General features: G+C 47.9%; 2 protein-coding genes across 2 annotated transcripts in view; one reads left to right on the plus strand and one right to left on the minus strand.

The window, feature by feature from the left end:
- The window catches only part of SMYD4 (SET and MYND domain containing 4), a 6266-nt gene extending 387 nt beyond the window's left edge, over positions 1-5879 (plus strand). Inside the window, exons 2-10 of the mRNA XM_026047944.1 lie at positions 121-177; positions 499-588; positions 1026-2193; positions 2442-2624; positions 2924-3090; positions 3716-3848; positions 4257-4373; positions 4738-4861; positions 5565-5879. Coding sequence (XP_025903729.1) covers positions 121-177; positions 499-588; positions 1026-2193; positions 2442-2624; positions 2924-3090; positions 3716-3848; positions 4257-4373; positions 4738-4861; positions 5565-5715 — 2190 coding nt within the window. The 3' untranslated portion in view covers positions 5716-5879. The remainder of the gene's footprint in view (positions 1-120; positions 178-498; positions 589-1025; positions 2194-2441; positions 2625-2923; positions 3091-3715; positions 3849-4256; positions 4374-4737; positions 4862-5564) is intronic.
- Positions 5880-6420: 541 nt separating this feature from the next.
- Positions 6421-13229, minus strand: SERPINF1 (serpin family F member 1). Its single transcript, XM_026047806.1, has 8 exons — positions 13209-13229; positions 10790-10875; positions 10185-10386; positions 9962-10117; positions 8965-9168; positions 8018-8160; positions 7218-7428; positions 6421-6819 (listed from the first exon to the last, which is right to left on the minus strand). Exons 2-8 carry the CDS (start codon positions 10865-10867, stop codon positions 6560-6562), a joined length of 1254 nt encoding a protein of 417 aa, XP_025903591.1. The 5' UTR covers positions 10868-10875; positions 13209-13229; the 3' UTR covers positions 6421-6559.
- Between the last annotated feature and the right edge of the window lie 690 nt (positions 13230-13919).

A 13919-nucleotide genomic window follows, 5' to 3' on the forward strand; every position in this document is an offset into this window, starting at 1 on the left:
GCGGCGGTGACGCCCGTGTCCCGCAGGCCCGAGGCGGCGGAGGCGGCGGCCCTGCGGCGGCTGTGCCGGCGGGCGCGGGCGGGCAAGGAGCCGGCGGCCGCGCGCCGCTGCCGCGAGGAGGGCAACGGGCGCTTCGGGAGCCGCCGGTACCGCGAGGCCGCGCGCCTCTACTCGCAGGTAGGCGGGAAGCGCGGCCTCCATCGCCCCGCGTGAGGGGACGGGCTGGGGCCCGGTTTGGGGGTCCCTGGTGATGGGGGGGCTTGGGCGCTGATGGAGCGGGGAGCCTTTCCCTGTGAGGGGGGCCCTGGGGCAGGGCTTGGTGTGGGGGGTGCTGGTTATGGGCCCCGCGAGGCCTCCAGCGAGGGGGGATTCCCTATGAGGAAGGTCCTGGTTTGAGCCTCAGTGTGGAGGGGGCGGTGAGGGAGGCTTCGGGTCACCCCTGGTGCAGGGACCCTGGAGGGGGGTCCCCCCGCAGCCCCGCGACTCTGCTCCGCACAGGCAGCGTCCCTGGAGCGCCCCGGCGGCCCCGACCTCTCCCTCTGCTTCGCCAACCGCTCCGCCGCCCTCTTCCACCTCGGGCACTTCCAGGTGAGCGGCACCTTCTCTGGGTGCCAAGGCCCCGGCCTCGGGGTGCTGGGCAGCAGGTCTGGGCTCCCTGCATGCGGCTGGGGCCTCCTGCCCTGCTCAGGAAGGAGGGAGGCCAAAGGAGAGCCCAGGCAGCACCTAGAGAAGTAGCACCTATAGCATCACCATATTATGTTTGTGAGTTGAACTTGAGGTGAGTGCTTCTAGGATGCGTTCTTGTAGTTGTGCTTAAAGCTTCTCTCGTTACAGAGCTATTCCTGAAAAATTCTAACCCTCTTTCTCCTCTCTGAATCCTTATTTGACTAATAGATTGGCTGTAGAGAAGGATTTGCAGATAAACATCATCTTACATAAAGAGCGTTGAATCTTAGACGTGATAAAAAAGCACAAGTTCTGACTTGTTTTCAAGTACGTTTAAAATGCCTTATCTTTGTTTCTAGGCTTGTTTGGAAGATATTTCAAGGGCACAAGGTCATGGCTATCCAGATAAGCTGCTGCCCAAGGTCTTGCTGCGGAAAGCGGAATGTCTGCTGTGTTTGGGAAGGTTACAGGATGCAGCAGAGGCACTCAGTGCAGTGGAGAAAAAAATCACTGAGTGTCAGACTGTGACTAGCACCGCACACCAGGCACTGCTAAAAAAGATAAGTCAGCTGAAGAAAAAAGTACGTGAGAAAGAGAGCTGTCCAGAGCCTGCATCAGAAGCACATGATGCCATTCAAAGAGAATCGGAGATCTGGGAAGAGAATGACAGTATTTCAGGTGCATCTTCATCTCTGAGCCTGAGGTTTGATTTAGAGAGAGGACGTCATCTGGTGGCCTCTCAGGACATTTTAACAGGACAGGATCTATTGAAAGAGGAGGCCTTTGTGAGTGTTCTCTGCCCAGGGGAGAGTCTTCTGTTGCCTGACGGTAATGAAGCCACATGGGACATTCAGGTCACTAATGCAGATCTTTATTGTCACCGCTGTCTGAAGCAGCTCTTGGCCTCTGTGCCCTGCAGTGGGTGTAGTTATGCAAAGTACTGCAGCCAAAAGTGTGCAGATCAGGCGTGGAAACAATACCACAGGACAGAGTGCTCCTTGGGAGCACTGCTGCTCACCGTAGGGGTCTTCTGCCACGTTGCCCTAAGGACTGTTCTGCTGGCAGGATTTGCAGAGGTTAGCAGGCTGGTGGAGCAGTCCCATGATGATGACAAGGACCTTCATAACCCTGAGGCAAGATGTAAGCATCTCAACAAGGCACCCAATCCTAGAGCTGGTGTTCCTGGGAAAGCAGAGCCTCTGATTCCTGGCTGTAATGACAGTGGTCGGTACCAGAGTTCTTACCAAGCTGTGTTTAACCTTCTGCCACATACTGAGAAGCACAGCCCAGAACATAAGTTCCTTTGCCTGCTAAGCGTTGTAGCGATATGCAAAAAGATACAAGAAACTGGTCTAGAGGCTGCTGTTTTGAATCGGGAGGAATGTGAAGAATGGGTCAAACCACAAGCATGTGGAAACGGGTCTGATGAACTGTCTCCACGGATGAAGATTATGGCAGAAGCAATGCTGAGGCATGTGTTGCAGCTGCAGTGTAACGCTCAAGCCATCACTGTAATGCAAGAGTTGGGTAAGTTAAAGAAAACTCCCATTGCAGGTTGGAACAACCCCTTATTTTTCTTTAAGTTTGGTATTCTGTTTGCACTGTTCCTGTCTTTGGGGCACATTTAGATGATATTCGGCTATTTTTCATTATAGCAATATGCCAGAAACTTTTCTGCTGATGTCTGTGATCGAGTACAGTGTTCCTTCAATTAAGTTTGTTGGGTCACTGAGCCTTCCTTCCCAATATAATTTTTTTTTCTCCTCTGTCCTTAGGATCTGAAGATGGTGCTGTTGTAAATAAGAAGCCTGTGCGCCTGGCGACAGCTTTCTTTCCTGTCCTGAGCCTTCTGAACCATTCATGCAGTCCCAATATCAGTGTGTCATTTAATGGGACATCTGTCACCATCAGGGCATCACGGCCAATCCCAAGGGGCCAAGAGATTTTTCATTGCTATGGTGAGTTTTAACTCTGTACCTGTATCAAGATACAGCCATCCTTTCACTTCTCATGCAGACTATTGCTAATAGAATAGTAATTTTAACTGTGAAGTTGCTAGAGCCTGTGCATACATATAAGTCTTGATCAAAGATATCAGAACCAAACTTCATCTCTAGAGCCCACTGTTTTGCTTTCACAGTCTCCAGTATAATCTGTTCAAAAGATGGTATATTTAGTTTCAGTCATAACAAGGATAGATTTTAGTGTGTTGCTAGGAACTGTACCTATTTAGCACTTCCTTATCTTCCCTTTCTAGGGCCTGATCGATGTAGAATGAGGGTTGCTGAGAGACAACAGCTTCTTAGGCAATATTTCTTTGAGTGTCGCTGTCAGGCATGCCTCGAAGAGCTAGGATCTGATGGCAAGAGTCTGCTGTCCATAAGAAACTCATTCTGCTGCCCTAGCTGCCAGGCTTCAATGCAGGTAATTATAACGGTATAACATCAGGGAGTGTAACATCTGGGTCTCTGGGAAGGTCACAGTTAAAAATCGGAGTCTGTGACCTCTGCTCTGAAGACAAAAGCTCCTGCAGAATCAAGGTGGTGGTTCATTGCTCTCTAGCAGCTTCCCTGGGACGTCCTTATATATCAGTCTTTCAGTGCTATAGGGAAAACACTGCTTTTAGCAAGGAACTAAAATTCCTTTGAACTTGCTGAAAGAAACCCTGAGTCTCAGGGCCATGGATTGGGGGAGCGAGAGTGTTCAGGGAACAAAAACAGACCCAGAGTCTAGAACATGATGTGCCTATGGAGGTGCTGCACGTCATGGGATGTAAATGAAAACAGTATGTAGCATGAGCTAAATGGGGAAACTTATTTTTTGTGTGTATCTCATGACTTTTTTTTTCAGCCTGATCTTAAGTGAGTTTGGGCTGGCCCATATTATAGCTGTTCCTGGAAGTTTCTTTTAAATCTGAGCAATCAAATAGCAGATTACAAACAAGTCTATTTAACAAATACAGCTAAGGAACTAAATAGCAATTCCATAATACAATACAGATACTAAAAAGAAACTTTGAGCTGATCTTGAACTAAAATGACCTCCACAGGGGGAAGACCTACTGTGTTGTTCAAATGGAGCTTGTGCACTCTTGGTCAGCAGAGAGAGCCTGTCACAACGCCTGTGGGACCTTCAGCAACAAATCAAGAAAGCATTAAAGCTGCTAAGTGACAACAAGAGTGGTAAGGCTCAGTTTTCTGCTTTAAGGTCAGCAGCTAATGAGGACACATTGGGAAATCTGGTCCCACCGTGAGATGGCACTGTTGTCTGTGAGACTGGGGTCTTCTGGTTTGAAGTCTGCAGTCCCTTGGGAGCCGAGCTTTGGGTTCTTATACTGCTGATCTGGATGTTAATCTCTGTCACACACTCTTCCATAGTCACTAAAAGAACTCAAGGTTGGACTAACACCCAGACCTTATTTTCTGGTGTGTGTCTGGTTGATATTGTGCGAGAATAAGTGGAACTGCAGAGGAAATAGATAGTAAATTTTAACCGAGTCCAAATCTAATTATGTAAGGTGCAGTGATGAAAATGGATCGTGGCAAGCTGGAGAACGGCCAGTAAGATAGATTTTATACCTTGCTTTGTAGATCAGGCCATCAAAATGCTCCTGAAGTGTCAGTCAGATGCTGGGAACTTCCTGTCTCCAGAGCATTTGCTGATGGGAGAGGTGGAGGATCATCTGGCACAGGTCTATGCCACTCTTGGTATGGTATTACCTTCTTACTTAAGATTGTAGTTTTCTGGCCTCTGAGTTTAACCTGAAGGTTGAGAGACAATGATTCCTTGGCTAACTTAACTTTTTCATTTCTTCTACTGCATTTCTGCAGTCTTGACAGCAGGACTCTCAGACTGTTTTAGCCAAACTTCTTTCCCAGCAGGCAAAGAACAACAGTGTGATCTCGTGTCCTCTTGATTTCTGTGTCCTTGCCTGAGGACAGCAGCCTTCCAATAATGCTATAGACATACTTCACCATGTTTTGAATGGTGCTGTCAAATTCTTTAGGTGACAGTAGTTCTATAAAACATTTATTGCTCTTTTATTGCATTTTGGTTTTGTTGTTCCATCAGGAAAGTGGAAAGAAGCAGCCAGGCACCTGCAGAGCAGTATTCGGATAGTGGAAATTCATCATGGGCCATCAAGTGTAGAAATGGGTCACGAACTCTTCAAGCTGGCACAAATTCTCTTCAATGGGTAAATTTGCCTTCATTCTCCATTGCTTCTCTGCGCCACTCCTGTTTGTGTGACACAGTGTCATGGCAGATTGTCCTTGACGTGTGTGTCCCAAGCTTCCTGGGCAGTCTGGCACAAGTACAAAAGCTGTTCCTTTCTCAAGTACAAGTTCAATACGTGGGCCAATGAGGTTCACTTCTATCTTATGATCTCTCTCTCTTTGGACCTGGGTTTCTGTCTGTGCCTGTCCATTTTATTGTCTGTCTCCGTCTTTTACTGTCTGTCCTATTGTTTTGTTCTGATAACAAGTCAACTTTTGGCATCTATACCTCTTTCTACGATATTGTTGACATCATTTTAAAAAAGGAATTGAAACATATTGCTCTTCTTTGGCCCCTTTCTGGGCAAGAGAATCTTCCAGCAATCTTTTAATAACATGTATTTTAACAGTCCAAATTTACTGCAGAGGCAGTAGTGGTAGTAGTATTCACTACTGCAGAGGCAGTAGTGAATATTTATACTCAAAGAATATCTTAAGTTTTATCCACTGGCTTACCCTTTTTTCCCATCATCTCTTTGAAGCTAAAGTGGTATTTGCCTGGTGCTGAAAGGCAGTGGAGGGTGGGATCTATAACCATGAACAGGTCTAGTGTTTTTCTGGGGAAGTCAAAGGAGACAAGTTCAATATCTCAGATATTCTGTTCTTACTCTTTTCCTCTTTCAGATTTGCAGTTTCTGAAGCTCTGAGCACAATTCAAAGAGCAGAGGAAATTTTGTCAGTGCACTGTGGTCCTCAGAGTACTCAAATACAAGAACTAAAAGAGATGAAGACTTGCCTGCTAGAGCTTCCCAAGAGCATCCTTCAGAGGACTTAAAATTCCCTATCAAAGAAAGCTGCGATGCTCGTCTTTCATCAGAGCTAAGCTTCATGTGGTAAGGCAGTCATGTAGTACAAGCTGGAAAATCGTGCTTAAAAACAACTTGAGTGAACTCTGGAGTGATCTTTAGTGAGGCTGTTGTAAATAAAATTCAAAATCTAGCTCAAATATGAGGAGTCATGAGGAGTCTGTGTGTAGTAGAGTAATGGATGCTGTTATGTAGAATTTCTGTGTGTAAACCAGAAGGAAATATTTGAGATATCTGTGGGTGCGTGGGTGCGTTCAGAGGTGTGAATCTTCCGTGTGTGGTAGCCTGCTGGTGTTGAACAAGGAGTTTTCCAGGGTGCACTGCCCTTTATTTCTAACACTGTGAAGCGTTTGGCTACCAGTCAGCACTTGCATTCTTGCCAGCACAAAGCTTGGACTGGACAAGGGAGCAGGCTGGGAAATATAAACTTAAAAGCTGTATGAAGGAGATATTTCAGAAGCTGAAAGGCTACCGGAGCCGACCTGTGAGCGAGGAGGAATTTAATATGAACAGAATTGGCTTTGGCTTGGAAGGCAGGAGAGGGGAAAATGCAGCATACACCAGGCTGAGGTTTGCATAAACAGCTATGGCTCAGTCTGTGGAAAATGGTTGTATAAAGGCACATGACATAGGGCAATGTTTCAAGGGAGAGTACTGGGACTCACTGAAATTAACGGCAAAAGCTCTTTTATTGCAGCATGAAGGCATAAGATTTGCAAGTTGTGTCTTTGTGCAGCAGAGCAGGGAGCCAGTATCCCTCCAATACCACCCTTTCTGTTTGGGCCCCACCATTGCAGACTACTGAGAAGGGGTCTAAATGCTCCTAGGGTCCAGAATCTTGCCAATAAAGAGTAGGGTTCCAGTGGTATCATCTCGCAGCACGAGAATAAAAGGTCTGTCCACGTGATACTCTATGGGGAAGGTCAGACGCGCAGCATTCGCCCCAGGGTTTGGTGTTGATCTCAGCCCATCTTCGCTAAGCTCCAGAATTGCCTTGTGTTGCACGTGAGACAGTTTAATCGGCTTGGCAGCAATCTTGGTAAAGTCAGGTGTTGTGAAAAGTGACTGGAGCCCTGGAGGGAAGAAAGAGAATTCTATTAGCTAAAAACGTAGACGTGGGTTGAGGGAGTGGTACTGCCAGTGCTGTGATCCAGGAGGACGCTGTGATCCAAGAGGACACTGTGCTGCTCAAAGCTCATTGCTCGTAACAGTGAGAAGCAGCTTGTATCTGTTTGTGCTGAGCTTCTCTCTCTTAATCGCAGAAAGACTGTGTAAACTCTGAGGAAAGATCTGATAAAAACATTAAGGGGACTTATATGAAGGCAGTTTAGTTGCTAGCAAAGTCTCTACATACTGACAGCAGAACCTGGCTAACCAATAACCCACCAACTTCGTGTTTTTCTGAGATCAGGAAGCAACTTGCCTACTGCTCTGAGCCCTGGCAGTCTGTAGAGGGAGTTGAGGTACGTACTTGTTTCCTTTAGAGTGTTGCCAAGTGCCTCTTCGTAGTTCATCCTTAGTTTGGGCAAGCTTAGCACGGCGTGGACTGTCTTCAGCTCCTTGTCTACATCATGGACAAACTCAGAAGTGAGGCTCTCCTCAATCAGAGTCATATTCTGAGTCACCTTCGTGGGCAGGAAGAACATGGCACTGACTCCCCCTGTCAGAGGCAGCTGGGCAATCTGCAAGGCCAGTCAGAAATAAGAAAGGATCATACCCATAATAAACAGTTCTTACCCTCCCAGCACAGGACTGAATCTTGAGTGCCTGCTCAGCCATTCCAGCTGTATATCTTGTCTTCTCCTCTGTTTTTATTGCACATCATGTTTCCTGACCCGGCCTTGCCAGACTTTTATCAAGCAGTGCTGCACTCTCTCTGCTATTACATGGCAGGAGCTCTGCTTCACCTGTTGAATCCTGTAGCGAGCTGCAGCATTGCTTTGGGGGGGTTCTCACCTTCTTCTGACCTCATGCTACAGTGAAAGATTTGTTGAAAGAGGTAGAAATCGAAGCATTTTGGCCAGTGTGCCCTACCCTTTTGCCCAGCTTTAGTTAGAGCAGTGCAAGTGCGTAGGACTCTGCTTGTCAAATGGTCACTGAAAGAGCAGAATGTTTTAGGAAGAATCAGACACTGCCTTTCAAAGTCAGGGATCATAAAGCTAGTGTGTCTGGAAGAGCAGGGCTGTTTTCTGGAATGGGTTAACAGGTTAAGTGTAGCTAAGCCTGCTCCCCAGTAGGTTAGGAGATGTTAGGCAGTATTTGCTCTCTGACCTTGCAGTTGAGTTCTGAGTCAAAACCGTATCGCAGGATGGCTTTGGGGTCTGACATCATGGACACCTTCACGGTTCTGTCCTCATCCAGATGGAAGTCCTGCAGAGCAGTCTTCTTGGTGTCAAACTTGGTTCCCCATGTCCCTATTATAAAAACAAACAGAGGATCCCCTGGAATAATAGCATGCGAAACCAGGGATGTGTCTGTGGTTGAGTAATCTTGTGCTTTATGTATGTAATATTTGTGCTTTAAGAGCTGAGGCATAACTGAATGATGATAGAGATGGAAATGAGCTGATTGGACCTATTGATCTACTGCCACTCTTAGGCCTCTCTTTTCCATCTGAGAATTGGCTAAGTGGGAAATAAAAATATCAAGCCAGCGTATGGGTGGAGTAGCATTTGGGAAGCTGCTGTCTATTTATGTAATTACAAAACTATTTTAAAGGGTAATGATTGTGTCAATGCACACGAAGTGCTTCTCTCCCCACCCTTTGTGTTTTGCTTGCTGTCTCTAAGTGATAACTCTCCAGGACACCCACTTGTGTCGATACTGGATTACAGCATGTTCTAGAACTGCTCTCTAGCATAGCATATTCCCTAGGATATTCCCTCTATTCTAGTATATTCCCTCTGCAGCGGTACTAAAGCTCAGTGCAGTCTGCACAGCTGTACCTTCCTTCAAAGTAGTATCCTCTGTCTTGCCATTGAGCTTTCCAAGCTTGGACTTTTACTGCAAACAGCTCGACCTGCCTTTCTAACAGTAATAATTCCTTCTTTGAGAACTATTTCATGTTCGTGAACATGAAATAAACTACATTTCCTGTAGTTTATTGAGCAAATATTTCATACGTGCATTCCAAGACTTTTGTAGATACTTTGGCTCTTTGGCACGGTTTTGTTGGCAGTTTGAGACCCTGCCTGTAACGAAGTGCACAAGGTTCTTACCTTTGAAGTAAGCGGCGCCAGCAAGGAGAATACTGACATCTGAGGGCATTTCTTTCATAAACCGCATAATCCTTCCCTTCGTCTGCTGCCGAACCCAGTTGTTGATCTCTTGGAGATCTAGCTGGGAATTGCCGCTGAGTGTCCTCAGCCGCATTTTGTAGGACTTCTCCAGCTGGCTGTGGAAACCAGGCTTCATCCGCAGTTCTGGGGAATAAAAATACCAGCATTGCAGCCAGCTCGCCTATCAAAATGAGCTGAAGGCCGTGGCTCGTAATCACAGGCCTTGCAGCACTTCTCTCATAAACCAGATCTATGGCTGTGTGTATAGACACTTGCTTTGAAGAAGGATGACTGAAAATGCATGGAGGCAATGGATCCTAATCCTGATGATGTTGGAATATGGGGAGACCCTGTCCTGAAAAGTGAAGGTGGGAGATAGGAGCAGAGGACTGGGACACAGCCCTTTCTATAGTGGTCTTTCTTCTTCCTGTGGCGCTCTGTGTGAGTGCAGCTCACTCAACCAGCTTGAAACCAGCAAATTAACTGGGCAAAATACAGCTCTTGGCTTTGTCGGATGCACAGTGCGTGCTGAAAACAGTCATTCTGAATACTCCTGCAAGAATGTAAACAAGGGAACAGAGCTGAACACTACCACAATTAGAAAATGCAGTTTGTGATTCCTGGGAATTAGCAATACCTGCCAGGAAAGCCTAGAGCACAAATAAAATCCTCACAGCAAGCTTTCTTGAGGCCTTCTGCAAAGCTAGTTTCTGTCCTCCAGTGTCTTTTGGCACATAAGCCTGGTCTTTTCCTTTATTTACATGCACACAAACTTTCCAGGCTTTATCTGGAGCAGCAACTGCATTCCATGTGCTGCCTGCTTCCAGGCTCAGCAGGATGTCAGCCCCCGAGCTGTTACTGCGCTTGCTTTTGACTGCATTCTACCTGCTGCTAGTTATTTCAGTCGATTTTGCTAGAGCAAAGGAAGGACATTTACTTTTTTCCAGGATGATACGGGAAGCACTTCTCAGGCCCTTCTCTGGTGCAGTGACGCTGGTCAGCAGGTCCTTATAGGTGTTATGGACTTCAGCTTTGTTGAGCAGGTCGTAGAAGAGAGCCCGGGAAATCACGTCCTCCGTTCGCTCTCCGGCGCCTGCCAACGACCCGGAGAAGGTGAGCGGAGGCCTTGGAGCCCCAGCAGGAGAGGGGCAGGGACTCACCAAGGGAGAGCGCGGAGAGCGCGGTCGCCAGGCTGAACGGAGACAGCAGCACGTTGGCGCTGGCCGTCCTGCTCGACTGCTGCCGGTACAGGTCATAGCCGAAGTTGGAGACTGCCGCTGCCAGCTTGTTCACGGGGCTCTTGTAGAAGGGATCTTCCTCTTCCACCTCGCCCGCATTGCCTCCATCGGCAGGGGCAGAGCCCTGGCGGGTAGGGAAGCGCTTGGTTTAGACTTTCTGCTTACAGAGGCAGGCACAGATGGGCTGAGCATCTCAATCTACAGAGGTTCTCATATGATTTTAGTGCTAGGGGACAGTAGGAATAGCGGCTTCACTTTAAAAATGGTCCAGTAAAGTTGAGGGCAGTGTTTGGATTGGAATCCGCTGTTTCTGCTTCACTGTCATCCCCTCATAAAAACCCATTACTGTGGGTTTTGTCTAGGTGAAGCAGCAGTTACTCCTATTCTGTTGCTAAATAAAACCCTGCTAACTTAGGAGGGTAGTTCTTAATGTTTTCATAAGACATAAAATCAATTTTTGCTGCTTTGGAGCAGCAAAACCTTCTCCAAGGATCTTTCCTGGCTCTCTGCTGTTACATCCTACTCACCTGCCCAGCAACTGAGTTCTGGGATCTACTTGGGACAATTAGGAGACCCAGGAAGAGGAGAAGCGCTGGAATCTGCATGCCTGAACCTGGAGAGCAACATGACAGAGTGAGTTTGAATAACTGAAATGAAAATATCTCTGCAACTACTGCTTGCTGCGACTCATTTTAGCAGGAACTGCAAGGACGGATGCTGCTGCTTGCCCCTCCTGATCGTGGCAGTGGTCTAAAAGATGCACCTGATCTCAGCTGGGTTTTCTTCTATAGCTTGATGTCTTCAGCAGCCTGGCCCTGATGCCTTTGAGAAGGGGCAAGGACAGGCGTCTGCATGTGCCTGGACACAAAAGCAGTCCACAGTGCTGCTGACCCTTTGAGCTTTACCTTAAAATTCAAAACTTCAGTATTTATAGACGGTAGCAAATCCAGGATGTTGAATGGGGCAGAAGACAGAGGGAGCTGGCTGCCTGCTTTGGGCTGTACTTTGCTGTGTCTTTTGTCTGCATGTACATGGAAGGCCGTACAACCTGATTGATTCTTTTCCATCTTAAAGAAGTGACAGCAGAAAAGTTCTCTAAAAGCAGAGTGAGGAAAAAAGGGTCTGAAGGTGATATCTTACATTGGGTCAGATCTGGAGAAGAGGTAGAAGGCAGAGCTTGGCTCATTCAGCATTTCTAAGGGGGACAAGGCATGAAAGCACTGAGCTCCACAAAGCCAATAGGCTTTTTCTTCTATAAAATCCAGTTCTAATCCCTTCTGTATTGGCATATGTGGCCCTTCCAGACTGATCTGTCTGGTGCAAAGGGCAGTGTGCAGCCCAGAGTTTTACCTTGGGTAAATGAGAGCTACTGCAAAAGCGTCATGCCCCTGAGAAGAGCCGCCACCGAGGCTGGGCTGCAGCAATGTTTGTAGATTCCCAGAATTTAAAGGAAGAGGTTTGTATTTAACTAACCCCTGTGATTCAGGCATCCAGTGAAGCAGGAGAAAAAAACATGTGTTTCAGATTAGCTGCAGCTGCAAAGAAAACATCCCTGTTGGTAGAAATAAAGCCACGTGGCTGCAAGGGCCACAGCTGTAGAACCAGCCTGATCAGGGTGAAGTTTTGCTTCAGTGAAAGGGAGTTTGCTCTGTGTTTTTCTATGGAGCCCCTTTTCTTTTGGAGGTAGTCCTGCCTTAGAGAAAAAGGTATCACGGTGGAGATTTTAGCAACCTCCTGCTACCCTCACTGAGGAGATAACGTGTTCTAGTAGAAAGGATGCACATAGAGAGGTTTTACTATGCTGGAACAAGCTGACCTGTTTGAAAATACAGATGTGAGGTAGAGACTGAGCTTGTCTCATTGCATAGTTTTAAAACAAACAGCCAGCATGCTGATACAGAGATGACAGAACCCCTGCAAGAGCCTAAGTGAAGGAGATCTTTGATAGGGCTTTGAGGGTGCCTGCACCAAGCGTGATGAGTGGAAGAGGTTCAGGCCAGTCTAGTTTGGGGATGAACTTTTCCATGGAGCCTTTAGCCTTTCCTCTAAAAAAAAAAAAAAAAAGAAGGGCTGGACACAATCTCTGCTTCCAACTACCCTGAGCTCCTGGGAGTAGAAGCGGAGATTGGATTCCCAGATTTGTATTGTTTTTGCCAGTACTGTTACCAGCTTCATATTTCTCAGGCTTTGCCAAAAACCAATTTCCATTTTAGAAAGACAAAGCCTTTTGCATCTGAATGGGCCTGAACATCTGGATTCCATTTGCACGTCTCTGAGCCCGCAGCCAAAACTGCAGAGAGAAAAGAATTTGGTTGGAGTAGAGGTGGGATGGTTTCGCGCATGGCATTAAAATCTGTAGCAGCCTTTAGAAAGAAGGGATGGAGCAGCAGCCTGCAGCATGTGATGTTACAGTCAGGAATACAGCTGAGAGAAATGAGCTGAGAAGAAACCTTCTGCCAGGGAGTTGTCTGTTTGGAAGCCCTGCAGGTACAAGGTGAAATACTTTTCTTTCCATTAACAGTGTGAAAAGCCTCAAATAATTTATAAATGCTTTTCATCCTAGAGGTCCTGTAAAACATCACCCACGATTTCAGACTTGCTCTCTCTGATTGCTCCATCTCGCAGTGCCAACCGCTTCCGAAGCATCTTGCAGCCACTAGATCTAGGGCATTCGAGTCAGTCTTGACCAAAAGTGTTGCCGTTGCAAGGAGGAAACCTCCTCAGCAGCTGCTGGGAGGGCAAAACGCTGCTGCAGCTCCCAAACACACTTCTCCCCTGCGAGCAACAAGGGAGGCTCCCAGATCCCTCCCTTGGTCCCAATCTGGCCCCTTGACACCTGCATTAGACCCGTGCTCCCCTTCCCCAGGTGCCAGGTCCCCAGCCTGCTCCCTCCTGGGCTCCCCTCTCCGCAGGCTCTCCCGCAGCTCCATGGACGCATGCCCTTACCTGGGGCTCGCGGTGTTCAGGGGCGCGCGGCTCCGCGGCGGGGCGGCTTGGGGACAGCGCGGGGACAAGTGGGGCTCTGGTGCAGCCACAGCTGCTTTTTGCTGCCTGCCCCGGCCCAGCCTTCGCAGGCTTCAGGTTACAGCTTCCCAGGGCTCTCTTAAAGTGCTCTGCTCCCATTTCCAGCACTCCTTTCCAGTCAGCTACTAGTTTTTTTAACCCCAGCTTCCCAAAGCGAAGCGCTCGGTGCCATCAGGGTGGCGGAGCAGTTAAAAGCTGGGGCTGGGAGCCAGGCCATCAGGCTGCTGCTCCCCGCTGCGTTTGAGCAAGCCTTGGATCCCTCCAGTTCTGCCCAGGGGATATCCCAGGAGGGAATGGCTGCTGTCCCAGCCGTGCTGTTAGCAGTGCTATTTATACGACTGCGTTTTAGGATTTTACTGAGAGCCTTCTAAAGGGAAGGCAGGGTTCAGCTGCAGTTAAGGGGCAGCTATTCAGAAGGGATTGCAGCCAGTGCCAAGAAGTGCTTAATGGAAGTGGCCTTAGCAAAAGGGATGAGGGAAGGAGGTTAGGAAGAGTGACTCCTACGTGCTCTCACGTAGGTCCCTCGGCTTAGCAGAGCCACGAGCTGCTGCCTTTGCAAGCAGGAAAAGCAGCCAGCGAGGCTGCTTTCTCATTGGGCAGTGCTCTGAGGGTGATGCTGGCTCAATAAGGAGA

Source organism: Nothoprocta perdicaria, unplaced genomic scaffold (assembly GCF_003342845.1).
Source record: "Nothoprocta perdicaria isolate Ctin4 unplaced genomic scaffold, notPer1 scaffold_50, whole genome shotgun sequence".
Lineage (NCBI taxonomy): Eukaryota > Metazoa > Chordata > Aves > Tinamiformes > Tinamidae > Nothoprocta > Nothoprocta perdicaria.